The 14,887-nt window shown below is 43.7% G+C and overlaps 1 protein-coding gene across 4 annotated transcripts in view; it reads left to right on the top strand.

Annotated features, from left to right (window-relative positions):
• tspan18a (tetraspanin 18a) overlaps window positions 1-14,887 on the top strand; it is a 34,336-nt gene that overhangs the window by 15,156 nt on the left and 4,293 nt on the right. For 2 of the 4 annotated variants that reach the window (XM_017478922.3, XM_017478923.1), the window contains exons 2-4: window positions 1,255-1,333; window positions 12,787-12,882; window positions 14,568-14,762. In XM_017478922.3, the coding sequence (XP_017334411.1) occupies window positions 1,331-1,333; window positions 12,787-12,882; window positions 14,568-14,762 (294 nt within the window). In that variant the 5' untranslated portion in view covers window positions 1,255-1,330. The remainder of the gene's footprint in view (window positions 1-1,254; window positions 1,334-12,786; window positions 12,883-14,567; window positions 14,763-14,887) is intronic. The other 2 variants (XM_017478925.3, XM_017478924.2) reach the window with 2 other exon arrangements.

The raw sequence follows: 14,887 nt of genomic DNA, 5'->3' as shown, positions 1-14,887 counted from the left end.
CTTTCAGACAATTACACTGACAGGAAGACGAGAGAGGAAGTACGGACGTACGTGTATAAACGTCAGGGCTCAGACCTCGGCGCTGTTGAGTTCTGGATTCCGATTGGTTAGATGTTTCTAGAACAGCAGCTCTGACAGTAGTGCCGCTGCGAATCGCAGGTTTGTATACGCGGAGGCGCTCGTTCTAATACGTGATCGTTTCTATAGTAACAGCTCGTTTACAAACAGACAAAAAACGCGTGCAGTTGACCGATGATATGATCTGGTGAAGTTTTCCTGAAGTAAGGAGATGTTTATTTAACATTTATGGAAGGAGTCTCCAGTGCCAGTGCTTTGTGACAGTCAGACGTACAGCTTCAGGACGGGGGGGGGGGGTTGCAGTATTTCGGCTGTTTATAGCTAACCGTGAACAGAAAGTGGTGTGTGTTGATGCTGTTGTTGCTCTTTAGTAAATAAAATTGTAATCGTTGGCAAATTGTTGTATATGAGGATTAAAACTCTTCAGCATGTGGTGTTCTAGGAAAATACTCAACGATGGAGGCCAGTTAAGTAGGCGCACCGAATTTGTATTTACACTTAATATTAGGGATGCACTGAATGTCCGGCCGTACAGAACCCAATAGAACCAGTTTCTGCACTCCGGTCAATGCACTTTTTAATGCACTTCTTTGTTGTAGGCTGCAGAGTGTCCATTCATTCAGCAGTCAGTTACAGGACGAACATCGGCTATTCAAGGGGCTCAGAGATGACCACGTCACAATATTTTTATTTTACTCATTTATTTATTTCAAGTTATATTGTGCCTTGTTGGTAGCCTGTGCCTGCTGGAATGAAAAAAAATGTTCAGTGTTAAATAAATATTTAGAAATCGCAGTTTTTGTAATTGATTTTTTTTATTTGAAAAGCAAGACAAAATAGTAAAAAGCACATTTTGATAAAATGTGACAAAATAAATGGAAAAAACATGTTCGGCTTCGGCCTTCGGCTTTCGGCCAAGCTTTTCATTATATTCGGCTTCGGCTTCGGCCGAGAATTTTCATTCCGTGCATCCCTATTTAATATACAAGTCCATCTGTTGCACAGTACAAAGTATTGGCTCCCCTCTACCCCATCCAGCAATTGAACATCATCACCACTGAGCAGATATTAGTTAAGTGTTGATAATTGCTCATTGTAATCTCTAATTTGACCTGCATGTTTGATGATCCTAATAAACCGGCCACTGAACAGCGTCTGCTCTGCTCTCACTCACAGATACACAGGCGACGTGTGACGAGAGCTTCTGAGAAACGTCACGGCTTCTCACAGGGAGAGACATTTACAGGTACATATGGTATGGAGAGATTTTTAATTTTTTTTTTACATTTATTTCTGTATTGATTCAGAATCATTTGCAAACAGCACGGGAATGGACAATGATTCCCGATTCGTTTCTGATTCACCCGATGATTCATTTTCCACTCGCTGAATCAGACGCCTGTTCGTTTCATAAATATCGTACCTTAGATTGGATCCTGACCAGAGGATACGTTTACACTTTAGACAGATGCATCAGAATGAAATTAGATTTCCGTATTGCGTGTAAATATGCAAATCAGCTCATTAAATTCCAACTCCAACTTCCTGTTTCCTTGTTTTCAGTTGTTTCGACAGGCACGGACCACACGTGTAACGTGTTAAGAGGAGGTTCGGTCGCGCAGTTTGTCTCAGAGCGACGTGTGTATTTACACGTGTATAACCCTTTAACGTTCACGCAACTTTTTTTCAGTTCTGTTGAGAAGCTCTGTACAGAATATCATCTTAGCAAGCGAAAACATCATTCTAGTCAAATTTAAAATGTCATATTGTCAAATTTATCTACTGTTTCCTTTCGAAAGATGACAATAATCCAAATACGAGACGATTAAACTTTCCTCCAGACATTTTTTACGCAGTCCCTGATCAAAGTAAATGCCGAATGTGTTCATCCGTGATGCGACGGGGTCGCGTTACGCTTTTGCTGCCTCCAGAACAATACAAACCACAGAAAAAAATGAAGTCGTGGTCAAGAGGAAACAAGAAAGGAAAAAAAATAACAACGCACGGCCTCTCGGTGCTTCCGTAGTATACACGTTTGAGACGTCATGTGTGACGGGATAAGAAGAATCCAAGGTTATAAGTTCTGCGTCCATTTTTGCTGGAACTAATCAGAGCTAGCTCTCTGCGCGCGCTGTAGGATCGATGCGAGGAATCGTTTGAGAGAATTGTTTGGATTTGTCGTGGATTTGTATAGGATTGAGTTTCAAAATCTGAAATTGTGTCTTCGCGTCACGTGGTCGTCACTCGCCGGCGTGAACGTAGGACAGGACTGAGTCGCGACGGGATTCGATTCGAATCCTGATCCGGGTTCGAGCGTGATCCACAACACACGACCGAGCGCGAATTGCAGATCCTACAGATCTCTTCTGGTTTATGATGAGTCTTTACTCCTACATGATAACGCTCGTACCGCGCGCGCTGATGCAGCCGTCGCTCAATATTGATTACTGCTGTCCTCCAGCTGATTCAGCCTCATTGAATAAATTACTCATCCATCGTAATGCCATCTCCTCAATCGCTCGTTAAACCTTATGGGCAGAGTCGTGTAAACATCTGTCATCAATCTGGAGGTCATTAGACCAGAGTCAAATCCAGGAGGAAGTGCTTTGTCCAGATTTTATTCCTGGACTAACACGAGTGGATCTGCAGGATGCTGAGATCATCCAGAGCAACAAAATGCTCCTTTCCGCTGTTAATAAGAAAAAATGTGTGTTTTTGCCACCGCTGCAACTGACGATTATCATAATCGATTTGATCGATTAGTTGTTGCAGCTCTAGTTTTTTTGCGTTTTATGTCTTTTTAATAGTCGGATAAATTGTATTAACCCTGGACGGGTTTTGTTGTTGTTTTTGCTAGCCTCATGAGCTCACGAATGTATGAATGGTCACATCCTGTCTGCTTGCACGCTTTAACAGTCCAGAAATCTCCTACAGCTCTTTTTTTTCTTCTTGGAAATGAACAAGGCTGCTGGACAACAACTGCGCAGAAATACTGCGCGCGCGCACAAAAAAAAATTATGCAAATTTGTGGCTCCTATTTTAATCCTGTCACTTACTGTAAAAGCGCAAATCTGACTTCCACAGAGCGAGCGCTGTCTTTTCCGGCTTTGGAGCTGTGAAAAGAGCAAGAACGCAGTTTCCATGGAGAACTTAATCTCTTGTTTCTACCTCATCAGCGAATTAATGACACGTCCTCACAAAAGATTTTAGATTTCTATCTGTCTGTCTGTCTGTCTGTCTATTTCAGTACGGTGTAGTGTTCTGTAAACTCACTTCCTGTCTGTTCTTTAGCTCTCAACATCATCCAGGCGAACACGCTTACCTGGGGTCGAGAACGCTCTTTAAATCGGCGGAACGTTTCTTCCCGTGTGATGTTTTTTTCCATGTTGTTATTATTCTGGAGGGCAGCCGGGGCGGGTACAGAGCGCTGTGTGCGAAATTCTTGGCGCCTGTTTCCTCCTCAACATGGCGTCACTCACCAGCTGGGCGTCTCATTAGGACTCGGAGGCCTTGCTTTCCTCTTGAGCTGCGGATCGTTAGTGCGGTTTGTCCGTGCGGATCAGAGTAAGGCTCTGACGGATGCATAACTCGACGCGGTCGCGGTTCGGAACAAATTATTGCCCACGCTTGCGGTTTCGGCAAAAGGACGCCATCTTTAGACGTCACAGAAGCCCTCGTGTTGTAAGGAGGACGTAAAGGTTTAGAGGTCACGTCAGTATTTACACCAGGAAAGTTTCTAGTATTCAGAATCTGGGATTTTCTGAGCTGGGCATTCATATTATTAAAATCACCTGCATGTACAGTAGTTGAAGCTTGCACGAGGTTGCCAGATTTTTCTTGAGTAGAAATGTCCAAGGTGGGATTTTCTATAGACCTTCGCATTTAAACACAAATACACCGCTTTAAACTGGGAAAGAAAATGCGGATTGAGCGACCCGTAGGCAGCAGGGGTTTTTGTTTTGTTTTGTTTACCGTAATACGATGTAACATAAGCAAGAATTTAAAACTAAAAAAGAGTAATACGATGACATTTATAATGATAACGAGTCTCTATTTTTATTACATATATGTTACAGCACAGTGAAATTCTTTTCTTCGCGTATCCCAGCATGTTAGGAAGTTGGGGTCAGAGCGCAGGGTCATGATATAGCGCCCCCTGGAGCAGAGAGGGTTAAGGGCCTTGCTCAAGGGCCCAACAGTGGCAGCCTGGCAGTGCTGGGGCCTGAACCCCCGACCTTCTGATCAGTAACCCAGAACCTTAAGAGCCAAGCCTCCACTGCCTCTGATGATGATGATGATGATGATGATGATGATGATGATGACAATAATAATAATAATGAATGAATGGAGGGTCCTAGTTGTAATTATCACATTAATAACAAAATGCTTCCACACTCATTATTCAGAAGCACATAGAATAGCACTTGATCCAGTACATCCTGTTGTTTAGCATTTTATATTAGCATTTAATATATATATATTAATGATGGTTAATTGTGTGCACAGTTAATGTAGGTATGAGATGCTAAATCGAGGTCGTGAAATCATAATGTGTGCGTGTGCAGGATATAACCGTATTCTATTACACTTTTAATGTACTATTTTGAGTTGTTGAATTAATAAAACAACCCCAAACGCTCGACTGTGAAGAACACGCCCACAGTAGGTACGTTTACACGCGGCCATTTCATCAATCCGAATGAATCCGGTCCGAAAGTACTGTTTACACGTACCCTGAACACCACAATCCCATTCAAATATGCGTTCACGTCTGTCGTCTGTCGTCGCCGTCACCGAACGGAGAAAAGCTGTGTGTGTGTGTGTGCGCGAGGTATTTTTGAATCCGATTGAGAAAATAGTCGTATTCGAGCGTTTACATGGCAGATTTTTTCCTGTTTACCGGATTATTTCAGATCTACGCCGCCCCTTTCAGTCCGGTCGGAATTTCATTGGGATCGAGCTCATCTGCATCGATCGAGGTGTTTACATGAAGACCCGACTGCGCTACGCTATCGATCCCTTTACTAACGGGTTATTTGCTTGCGTGTAAACGTGTCTAGTTTGAAGGATAAGCTGACCGAGCACTCGTGTTTAATATCAGCCTCGAATGGAGTTCCCTGTTTATTTTTTGAGAGAATTTAGAGACAGAAGGTGAATTTCAGGTGACATATTGTGGGTACGTGAAACTGTCTGACAGCGGCGCTGGACTTAATCCTGCTCTTCACTCGAGCCGATATCATGCAGGAAAAATCCGCTTGGGTTCAAAGCCAGAATTGAGCGCAACTGAGACACGCCTCTGTTTTACTCAAACTCCGCCCCATGTACGTAACTTCTGAATAGTGCTTAAGTCTCTAGTTATGTCTCAAAGCTTTGTCACCATGTAATTCTATCTGTCTGGGTCTCTCTCTCTCTCTCTCTCTCTCTCTCTCTCTCCTCTTCTCCTAAGGTACTGAACCTGTCCTTTCTCGTCTCACTTAGCTTTGTCTCTCTACAATATACGACTTTTATCCTCAGGCGAGAGGAAGCATGCAGTCCAGCATCCATCACTCATTTACTGTAGATAAGCCAGCGCTCAGACTCCGAAAGCAGCGCTGTCCAACACAAACAAGCTCTTTTTCCCTTTCAGAATAACGAGGCCTGGGAAAACGGACAGCGCAGCCGTCTCACACTGTTCCCGGGATTTGTTTTTAGGCTTTTCAGCATCGCCTTTGCACGACCTCCCGTGGCGAATGAACACCGTAACACAGCGCTCATGTCGGACGAGGATCAACGCCGAGAGCTAATTATATTTTACAGTCTGGGCTTTTGGGGAAAATCGAAAGCAAACACCGCACGTGAGACGTCAGAGACGTGAATGTGTAACAGAATAATTCATAATGGTTACTGAATAGTAAAATCTACAATGAATAATAAGATTTTAATACACAGTCTCGTAGTCATGTCAGTTTTGTTGCTGTTTTGGTGCTCAGACACGGTTTTTGCTAAACGAATGGACATGTTTGGAGTTTAAAGTCCTCTCGTGTACTTTTTAATGAGCTTTTAGATGAAAGCTGTAATGCTGCACTGGTATCTTCTCAGGTAAACGATTTATACCCGATGGTACTGCTCCAGCGACGAGGAAAGGCGTACGGTCTAGTACCGAAGGTTTCGGGTCACGACGTGTCGTATCCGATGCTGTCGAGGTCCTTTTGAAAAGTTTTGTCAGGTTGTTGCGTTGGCATGTAGACGTCTCTGTCAATCATCATGTGATCTGACACGCCCACACACTTCTGACTCTTTCAATTGTAGTTAAGGGCGTTCATTTCTTTTAGCTAACAATTATTGGTTTCTAGAATATTCTGGGAACAGATCATTCTTAGTTCTTGTTAGTTTTTTTTTTTTTTTTTTTATTCTAAAGGAAAGTTTGCCTTATAGCTATATAACACTCAAGTTTTGTTGTGCAATATGGTTCAGAAAAAGTTCCCCTAACGTTGTAGGAACCTTTTCAATCATTTTAACCTCTCAGAGACCTTGTGGTAACTCATAATGTTTTAGAGAACATTCCCTCAACATTTTAAAAACATTTAAATAACCTGAAAACCGTTCAGAAACCTTGCGGTAACCCCATGATGTTTCAGAGTATGTTCTACTAATGTCGTGGTAACCTTTAAATAATTTGAAACCGTGTGGTAACTGTGATGTTCCAAAGAACATTTCTTTAACATTCTAGTAACGTTTAAATAACCTCTCAGAAACCGTGTAATAACCTGTGATGTTTGAGAGAACGTTCCCCTAACATTGTAGTAACGTTTTAAATAATTCGAAACCTTTCAGAAACTTTGCGGTAACCCGGGATGTTTGAGAGAACGTTCCCCTAGTAACGTTTACATCATTAGAAATCTTTTGGGAATCTTGTGGTAACCTGTGATGTTTCATAAAGCATTCCTCTGACGTTCTAGTAACCTTCAGATAATTTGAAACCTCTCAGAACCCGTGCGGTAAGGGAGTACATTGTGCATTCTCGGAGTGACGCTGACTTTGAAGAATTCCTAAAAAAGAGAAAAACCCCAACGAAAACCAGAAGGGAACTAAATGCTAACGTTAAGGAAATGTTGCGTCTCTGCCGTGTCTTTTTCCTCCACGGATTTTTTGAATCATAAACCCCGTTGCCATGGCGACAGAGGCTTTAATAATGCAGTATAAGCGGCGGCTTCTGTGGCGAGCTCGCCGATAAGGCTCAGGTGCCGCGTCTAGAGTGTGGAGAAGAGGATTTAACAGGAGGAACCGTGCGTGAATTTTGATCAGAGCGGAACGCTCGTCTTTTTAACGAAGGATGACGGTGTGATGGGCGGATATATCAGTCATTAAATCTACACAACCTTCTCCTTTTCTTAAAATGCCGCCGCAACTCACCCACGTGTGTGCGTTAGCTAAAGATAAAACAGTCATAGGTCTGTCTTTTTTTTCCCCGTTTTTCTCGGCGCTCAGGTAGGGGGCGTGGCCTGCCTGAGTGTGACAGGGGAACTGAATGTTAGAATTAAGCTTGACGGGTATTCTCTAACTGAAATAATTGGCGAGAAGGCATTCAGTCGCTCAAATTAGTGAAAGACAGATGGCTCGTAGATGCCGAGTCGTCCCCTGGTTGCTTCCAAACATCTGAGATGAGAGTTTATAGAGAACCGAATGAGCTGAGATGATGAGAAAGCGTCAAAGCTCTCTGTGTGTGTGTGTGTGTGTGTGTGTGTGTGTGTGTGTGTGTGTGTCGCTCCTTGATGGATGGAGGTCGTCAGAATCGGCTGTTTTGCGAGAGCTGTGGGAAATCACTCCAGCTCGCTGCACTTCCCCCGGGCCGCACTGACAGCGTGATTTATTTGGAAAGAAGCTGAACGTGATCGGTTCCTAAGCCTCCAGTCTCTCCTTCGCCGGGTTCCTCGCTCGGTGCTCCTGATTTTTCGGTGACTTCTCGAGTGGCGCATGGTTTTGTTCTGGTTCATACATTTCCTCTGTAGTGTGAAACACACTGCTTTTGGACCTGGGAGTTATTTCTATGGATTGAATTCTGAGCGGATTCATTTCCTAGAACAGCGGCTCTGGGAGTCGTGCAGCCGCAAATCCCAGATTTCTATACATCACTGCCCTCACTGGAATACGCTGTTGTTTCTATAGTAACAGCTCGTTCACAGGGACCCGTATGGAAGACTGTCGTGGTCCTCTCTGACCTTATTAATGAACAGAGGAGCAAAAAGAGGCTGCGGCTGAGGGAACGACTCTTTACAGCTGCTGTAACATCACCGACAGCTTGTTTTGCGACTGTTGCACAACATTAAACGTAACTATTAATGGATAAAAAAGCAACATCGTTCTTTAATAGATTAAAAATTGGACCAACAGAGCGTCGTTGATTTATTTTCCTACAGCAGCACCACACGGAGTGTTTAGTTCCCACGGCCTATTAATACACACGCTGGAGTTTGGAGACATCCGCGGTCCTTGAGTAAAGCTGGCGAACCTGATCCCTTCAGAGACCACACACACATGTACACACACACACACACACACACACACACACACACACACAGGTACACACACACATGTACACACACACACACACATGTACACACACACACACACGTACACACACACACACATGTACACACACACACACACACACACACACACACACACATGTACACACGTACACACACACACACACACACACACACACACACACACACGTACACACACACATGTACACGTACACACACACACATGTACACACACACACACACGTACACACGTACACACACACACATGTGTACACACACACACACACGTACACACACACACATGTACACACACACACACGTACACACACACGTACACACACACGTACACACACACACACGTACACACACACATGTACACACACACACGTACACACACACACGTACACACACACACATACACACACACATGTACACACACACATGTACACGTACACACACACACATGTACACACACACACACGTACACACACGTACACACACACACATGTGTACACACACACACACACGTACACACACACACATGTACACACACACACACGTACACACACACGTACACACACGCGTACACACACACACACGTACACACACACATGTACACACACACACGTACACACACACACGTACACACACACACATACACACACACATGTACACACGTACACACACGTACACACACATACAAACACACGTACACACACGTGTACACACGTACATGTACACACATACACACACGTACACACACACACGTACACACGCACACACGTACACACACACGTACACACACACACACACACACATGTACACATGCACACACGTACACACACGTATGCACACATGTACACATGTACACACATACGTACACACACACACACACATGTACACACACATACACACTCACACAAACATGTACATACACCCGTGTACATACACACAAACACGTGTACACACACACATGTACACACGTACACACACACACACGTACACACGCACATGTACACACACACACACATGTACACACACACACGTACACACACACACACACGTACACACACACGTACACACACACACACACATGTACACACACATGTACACACACACACGTACACACACACACGTACACACACACGCGTACGTACACATACACACACACGTACACACACACGTACACACATGTACACACACACATACACACACACACACGTGTACACACACACACACACACACACACACACACCTGCTGGATTAAAACAACTCAAACCCAGCCAGGCTTGATAGAGCTCCTCTCTCTCTCTCTCTCTCTGTCTCTGTCTCTCTCTCTGTCTCTCTCTCTGTTTCTCTCTCTGTCTCTCTCTCTGTTTCTCTCTCTGTCTGTCTCTCTGTCTGTCTCTCTGTCTGTCTTTGTATGTCTCTCTCTGTCTCTCGCTCTCTCTCTCGCTCTCTCTCGCTCTCTCGCTGCTGCTATTGTGCCGTAAATGACTTTTGGAAAAAAAAGCCGCCAGGGAGGATTATTGAATTACGCCCGTTCCGTTTCATATGAAAAGCGGTGGAATGATTCGCAGCGATCTCCATGCAGCTACGTTGGGGTTATTTTTGTTGGGATCTCCAGCGGCCGCCGGTTCTCAGAGGCAGCAGTAAATCCTGACCCTCTCTCTGTGACGGCGTGAGAGAATTAAAACCTTCGTGCTGGAGGCAGAACTGAGAGCTCTGTGCACTAATGAACAGCCTCACCATTAACCTCAATCTCCCCTAATGCCCTGTCATTACCCAGAGTGCATCATCAGACAGGGGCGTCTATTATCAGACGGGCCGTGCACCTTTTACTTTAATAACGTTGATGGGCTCGTGCAGGAAATGTAATATAATAATGCTTTATTACAGCTCAACGTGCTATATACAGACTATTACTTCAGATGTCGAGCGGCCGAAACTACGATTTTATTTCTTTTAAAACCAGCAAAAATAAATAAATAAATAAATAAAAGTTCCCGAGAACACTATGCTCTTGAGTCCTACCTAGCATCGGCTAACTTGCGAGCTTAGCTTGGACTCTAGGTTAGATTTATATTTCTCAGATCTTCAGAGATTTATCTTGTAACGTGTCGACGTGTCAGTGTCGATAGTGCTGCCGAGGGATTTATTCTGCGTTCGTCGTACCTCGTAAACAGTAATTTGCAAGTTGTAATGATGCCATTGTCCAACTCGGGACGTTCGGCGTGCAACCTGGACGCCTCTACTTGTGTTGCTTGCTCTGTTGGACTGGGATAAACTCATTTAAACGTAGAGAAGGGGAACTTGTTGAGCGGCCATGTTGATTTGACGTCATTCCGAAGGAACCGGAAGTTGAGAATCCTACCCCAGGTTGACGGGTTAAAAACATTTCTGCGAATTTTACTGGCTGTAGTCTGAAAATGACTGGAACGCGGCATTAGCCCTCGCGTCATCTGTACCCGAAGAGAACAATGCCATCAGTAGTATTATGGGCTCTATAGGACCTACTCTATAGCGCCACCACTAGTTCAAAAATTCACTTTTCAAATGGTTAGAATTGTCCTTTGTGCTAGAGAAATGAAATTCAGTTCATCAGATTGTTCTCGTCATGGAGATCACAGTCCATATCTTACATTTAAGACTCCACCCGTTACAGGAGTACATTTTGAAATGTACAGTATTCAGTTTTTTTGCTCCTCCTCGTTCAAATCCGCGCCACTTCTTTACCGACATCGGCTCAGATGATCACAAATGACTGAACGGAATGCTGATATTCATATTTGTTGAAAGGTTATGATCCGGTATCTGTCTAACGAACATTCTAACTAACTAAACTCATTGTCACCGTGGAAGTTCTCCTCCGCATCAAAACAGACGTGGGTTCTCTGTGTGGCGAACCGTGATAAACGACACGCTTCAGTCCTAAAGGTCCTGGCGGCGATTCCCATGCGGTGCCAGTTCTTAAAAGCGTCTGTAATCTTGTGTCATTCGGGTCCTTTCTTTTTCTCGCTCAGCACTGCAGTAACCTTTCAACCTCTTGCCATGCAAATAAAAGCCTCTGTTCTGTTCGTTTCCTGGTCAGTCTTCTTCTCAGCCGTGCTTCTGAACGTATCTTTTATTCATCCATGTACATTCCGTTTCTCCTCGTCGTTCTCCTCGTCGTGAGCTCGATGCGCCTTTGGTGCTTGGCCCCTTTAATCGCTGCTCACAGCTATATTTTTATTTAAGTTATTTGGAGCGTTACCTTTTTGGTTCGGTTTGGATGTCTATCTTTTTATCTCTTTAATATTTATTAATAGTAAATATATATATCAGTATTTATATGTTCATTTCATTTTTTTTTAAAGTACAGGACAGTTTCATGGCACTGTTTGTTTGAGTGTTATGTTTTCATTCGGAGTTAATTTTAAAATCGAGCGGTTGGTTTAATGGGTTATCGGCAGGTAAATCAGGTAGGCGGGTAAGATCCACAATGGGTCGAACCTCTAATACACAATATGCTGGATTTGACTGTAATTCCACCTTCTTGCTTTATACGTGATGTAGAAGTGATTTCTGTAAAGCCTCACGCTCGTTAAACCCCCGGATTCGATGATTAGGATGATTGGCAGGATCACATGGCCAGGCTGTAACATGCAGCATGTGGTCCGAGGAGGTGGAAGGACATGTTTATTTAGTTTGCCGAGTCCTGCTCCTGGTGTGAACAAGACCAAATGTGCTGCTCCGCCCGTCCTGATGGTGTTTTTTTTCTCCCTTTTTTCCTTTTCTACTCCCACTCATCTTCATTTTTGCATTTCTGTATTTCATAACTGTGCATAAATAAACTCGTCATGCTCCAGTGCATCAGCTCTCTTTATTTCTTTCTGATTACACCAGACGTGAGAAATCCGATTAGGAGAATTCACTTAGCATTTCAGTGCCAGCGGAACCCGGAGCTGTCGGCGGCTCGTTTAACCGGCTGATAGATTTCATTTTTTCATGAACGCAACGTCTGTTCCCATGCATTTCTTTCTTTTTTTTCCTACTTTTTTTTTTTTTTAAACCGAGGAAGTCATAGAGAATGAGGTCATTCGTTTTAATTAAGTTAAGAGCACAAAGCTGCTGCTTTTCACTCGGTGTCTAGAGAACGCCTCGTGTCTTGTGCGCTGATGACCGTCTCGTTTTGTGTCCAAAGGGGCAAGGAGACGCCTCTGCGAGGAGCACGGCCATGGAGGGCGACTGCCTCAGCTGCATCAAGTACCTCATGTTCATCTTTAACTTCTTCATATTCGTAAGTACCTCCTATTTTTCAGACCTGGAGTCTTATCCTCGTGTCTAACTTTATACGCTCGTTCGGTCGCAGGAGGAATCCACAGAGAGGATCAGGACCGTGATTTAAGGCGTGTTTGAAGGGGTTTATCACCTCCTGTTTTCTTAAGTGAAGTTAATAGCTGGTTTGGTTTGTGTGGCCAGCAGGTCTTGTTTTCTTAAAACCATATGCGGTTCAAAAGAGTCTGTAAAAAGCCCTGGACGATCCGTGTTGCCACCTACAATAAACTTTAAAGCTACATCATGAGGAAGCACATTCATCTTGTGCCAAAGAATCTCGGTTTGGCCCACGAACTCCAGCGCACTTCCTCTGCTCGGGGCTTTAAATTTTTTTCTTTTCTTGTTGGCGATCTTGTGAACTTCCTTTTCCTGCTCTGACGGCAAGAAAGTGTTAAGTCAGGACGTGTACAGCGGACTATCGATGCTACACGAACGATCCTAACACATATGTCTCTATATTTCTGAAAAGAGAAAAAGCGATTAAAAAAAAACACATTGGGAACTTGTTTGTTTGTATTTGGATTGGCCTCTTGTCAGTCATTTTATAGACACGCCCCCAGCATCCTGTCAAATCCTCAAAAGTCGTGATGAAGGCGGTGTCCGAGTGCGCTCGAAAGTGGTGTCGTTACAGTCCTTGCTAATGTTAACTCGCCGTAAGTAACTTGAAGCGCCGTGAGTTTTGTAGGCGGAGCTTTGTGTGCAGGGGTGGAAATACGGGCGGGTTCACTGAGTTTAAAAAAATGTTTAAAAAAAATAAATCTTATTCAGCTCCACCCATTTAACCATTAGAGACCTTTCTTTTTTCACCTTTAGAAACATATCCAGACTCTTTAGACGATTTTTTACCTACATCATTTCATTCTTTTTATTTTTCTATACATCACTTATTAAAAATGAACAGGCTTTGTTGCTTGTGTATAAATATTATGAAGGGGGGAAAAGGGTAAAACATTGTACATGGGGAAAAAAAACAAAAAAAACATCCAGTGTGTCTGTAATAAAAGAAAAAAACTGTTAAAACTCGGGTCTAAAATACTGAACGTCGATGAGGAAGATGACACAAAATACCATTTCTGAACAAAACCTTGCCGTGGTTTTGCCATTTACAAAATGTGCGTGCGGTACGTAATGCTGCATGACGTTAATTGACGGGATTTTATGGAGAACGTTGGTGAAGATAAATCGGACACACAGCCTAGTCTCTCTAGAGAAAGTCTGGATAATGAGCTGTTAAATTACGGTAATGGTCTGAAGTGAATTTGAGGTGATTTACAGCTTCTGTTTTCCTGAAAACAGCCTTAAAATGAGTCTGTAAACGTGTAGGACACTGTGCATGACGGGGTTAACTTCAGGAGAGAGAGAGAATAAAGAGAGGCGAGGGAAGGACTGTTTATAGCTGCTGTAAGTGAGGACAGGAACGAAGTGGTTTCGTGGATAAAAGTACGATGTGCCGTTCTTTAATGAAGCAAATATATGATATAAAATCATAGGTGCGGTGTAAGGGGCATAAAACACTTCAGGACGTGCTGTTCTAGAAAATAATCAGCTTCAGGGTGGTAACAGTGACTCCGCTTCATCACAGCACACCCCGTCCATGTGTGTTTTTTAATTCCTGATGATAACGTTACCGTTGCTCTTCTGCGACAGCTCGGGGGAGCGTTTTTACTCGGAGTGGGAATCTGGGTGCTGGTGGATCCTACAGGTTTCCGAGAGATCGTCGCAGCCAATCCTCTGCTCTTCATCGGCGTCTACGTGATCCTGGCCATGGGCTCCATGCTGTTCCTGCTCGGCTTCCTGGGCTGCTGTGGGGCCATACGGGAGAACAAGTGTCTGCTACTGTTTGTGAGTCCATTTCCTGTCTAGCGACTCTTCGGAAGTTTCTGGGATGGGTACTAGTGCGATCAGTTACAACGTTTGGAATCTTTAAAATGTTCCAGAAGATCATAAATATAAAAAGGGTGACATGT

This window comes from Ictalurus punctatus, chromosome 10 (assembly GCF_001660625.3).
Source record: "Ictalurus punctatus breed USDA103 chromosome 10, Coco_2.0, whole genome shotgun sequence".
NCBI classification, from domain to species: Eukaryota; Metazoa; Chordata; class Actinopteri; order Siluriformes; family Ictaluridae; genus Ictalurus; species Ictalurus punctatus.
The sequence above is the reverse complement of the archived record's forward strand: the minus strand, read 5'-3'. Positions and strand labels throughout refer to the sequence as shown.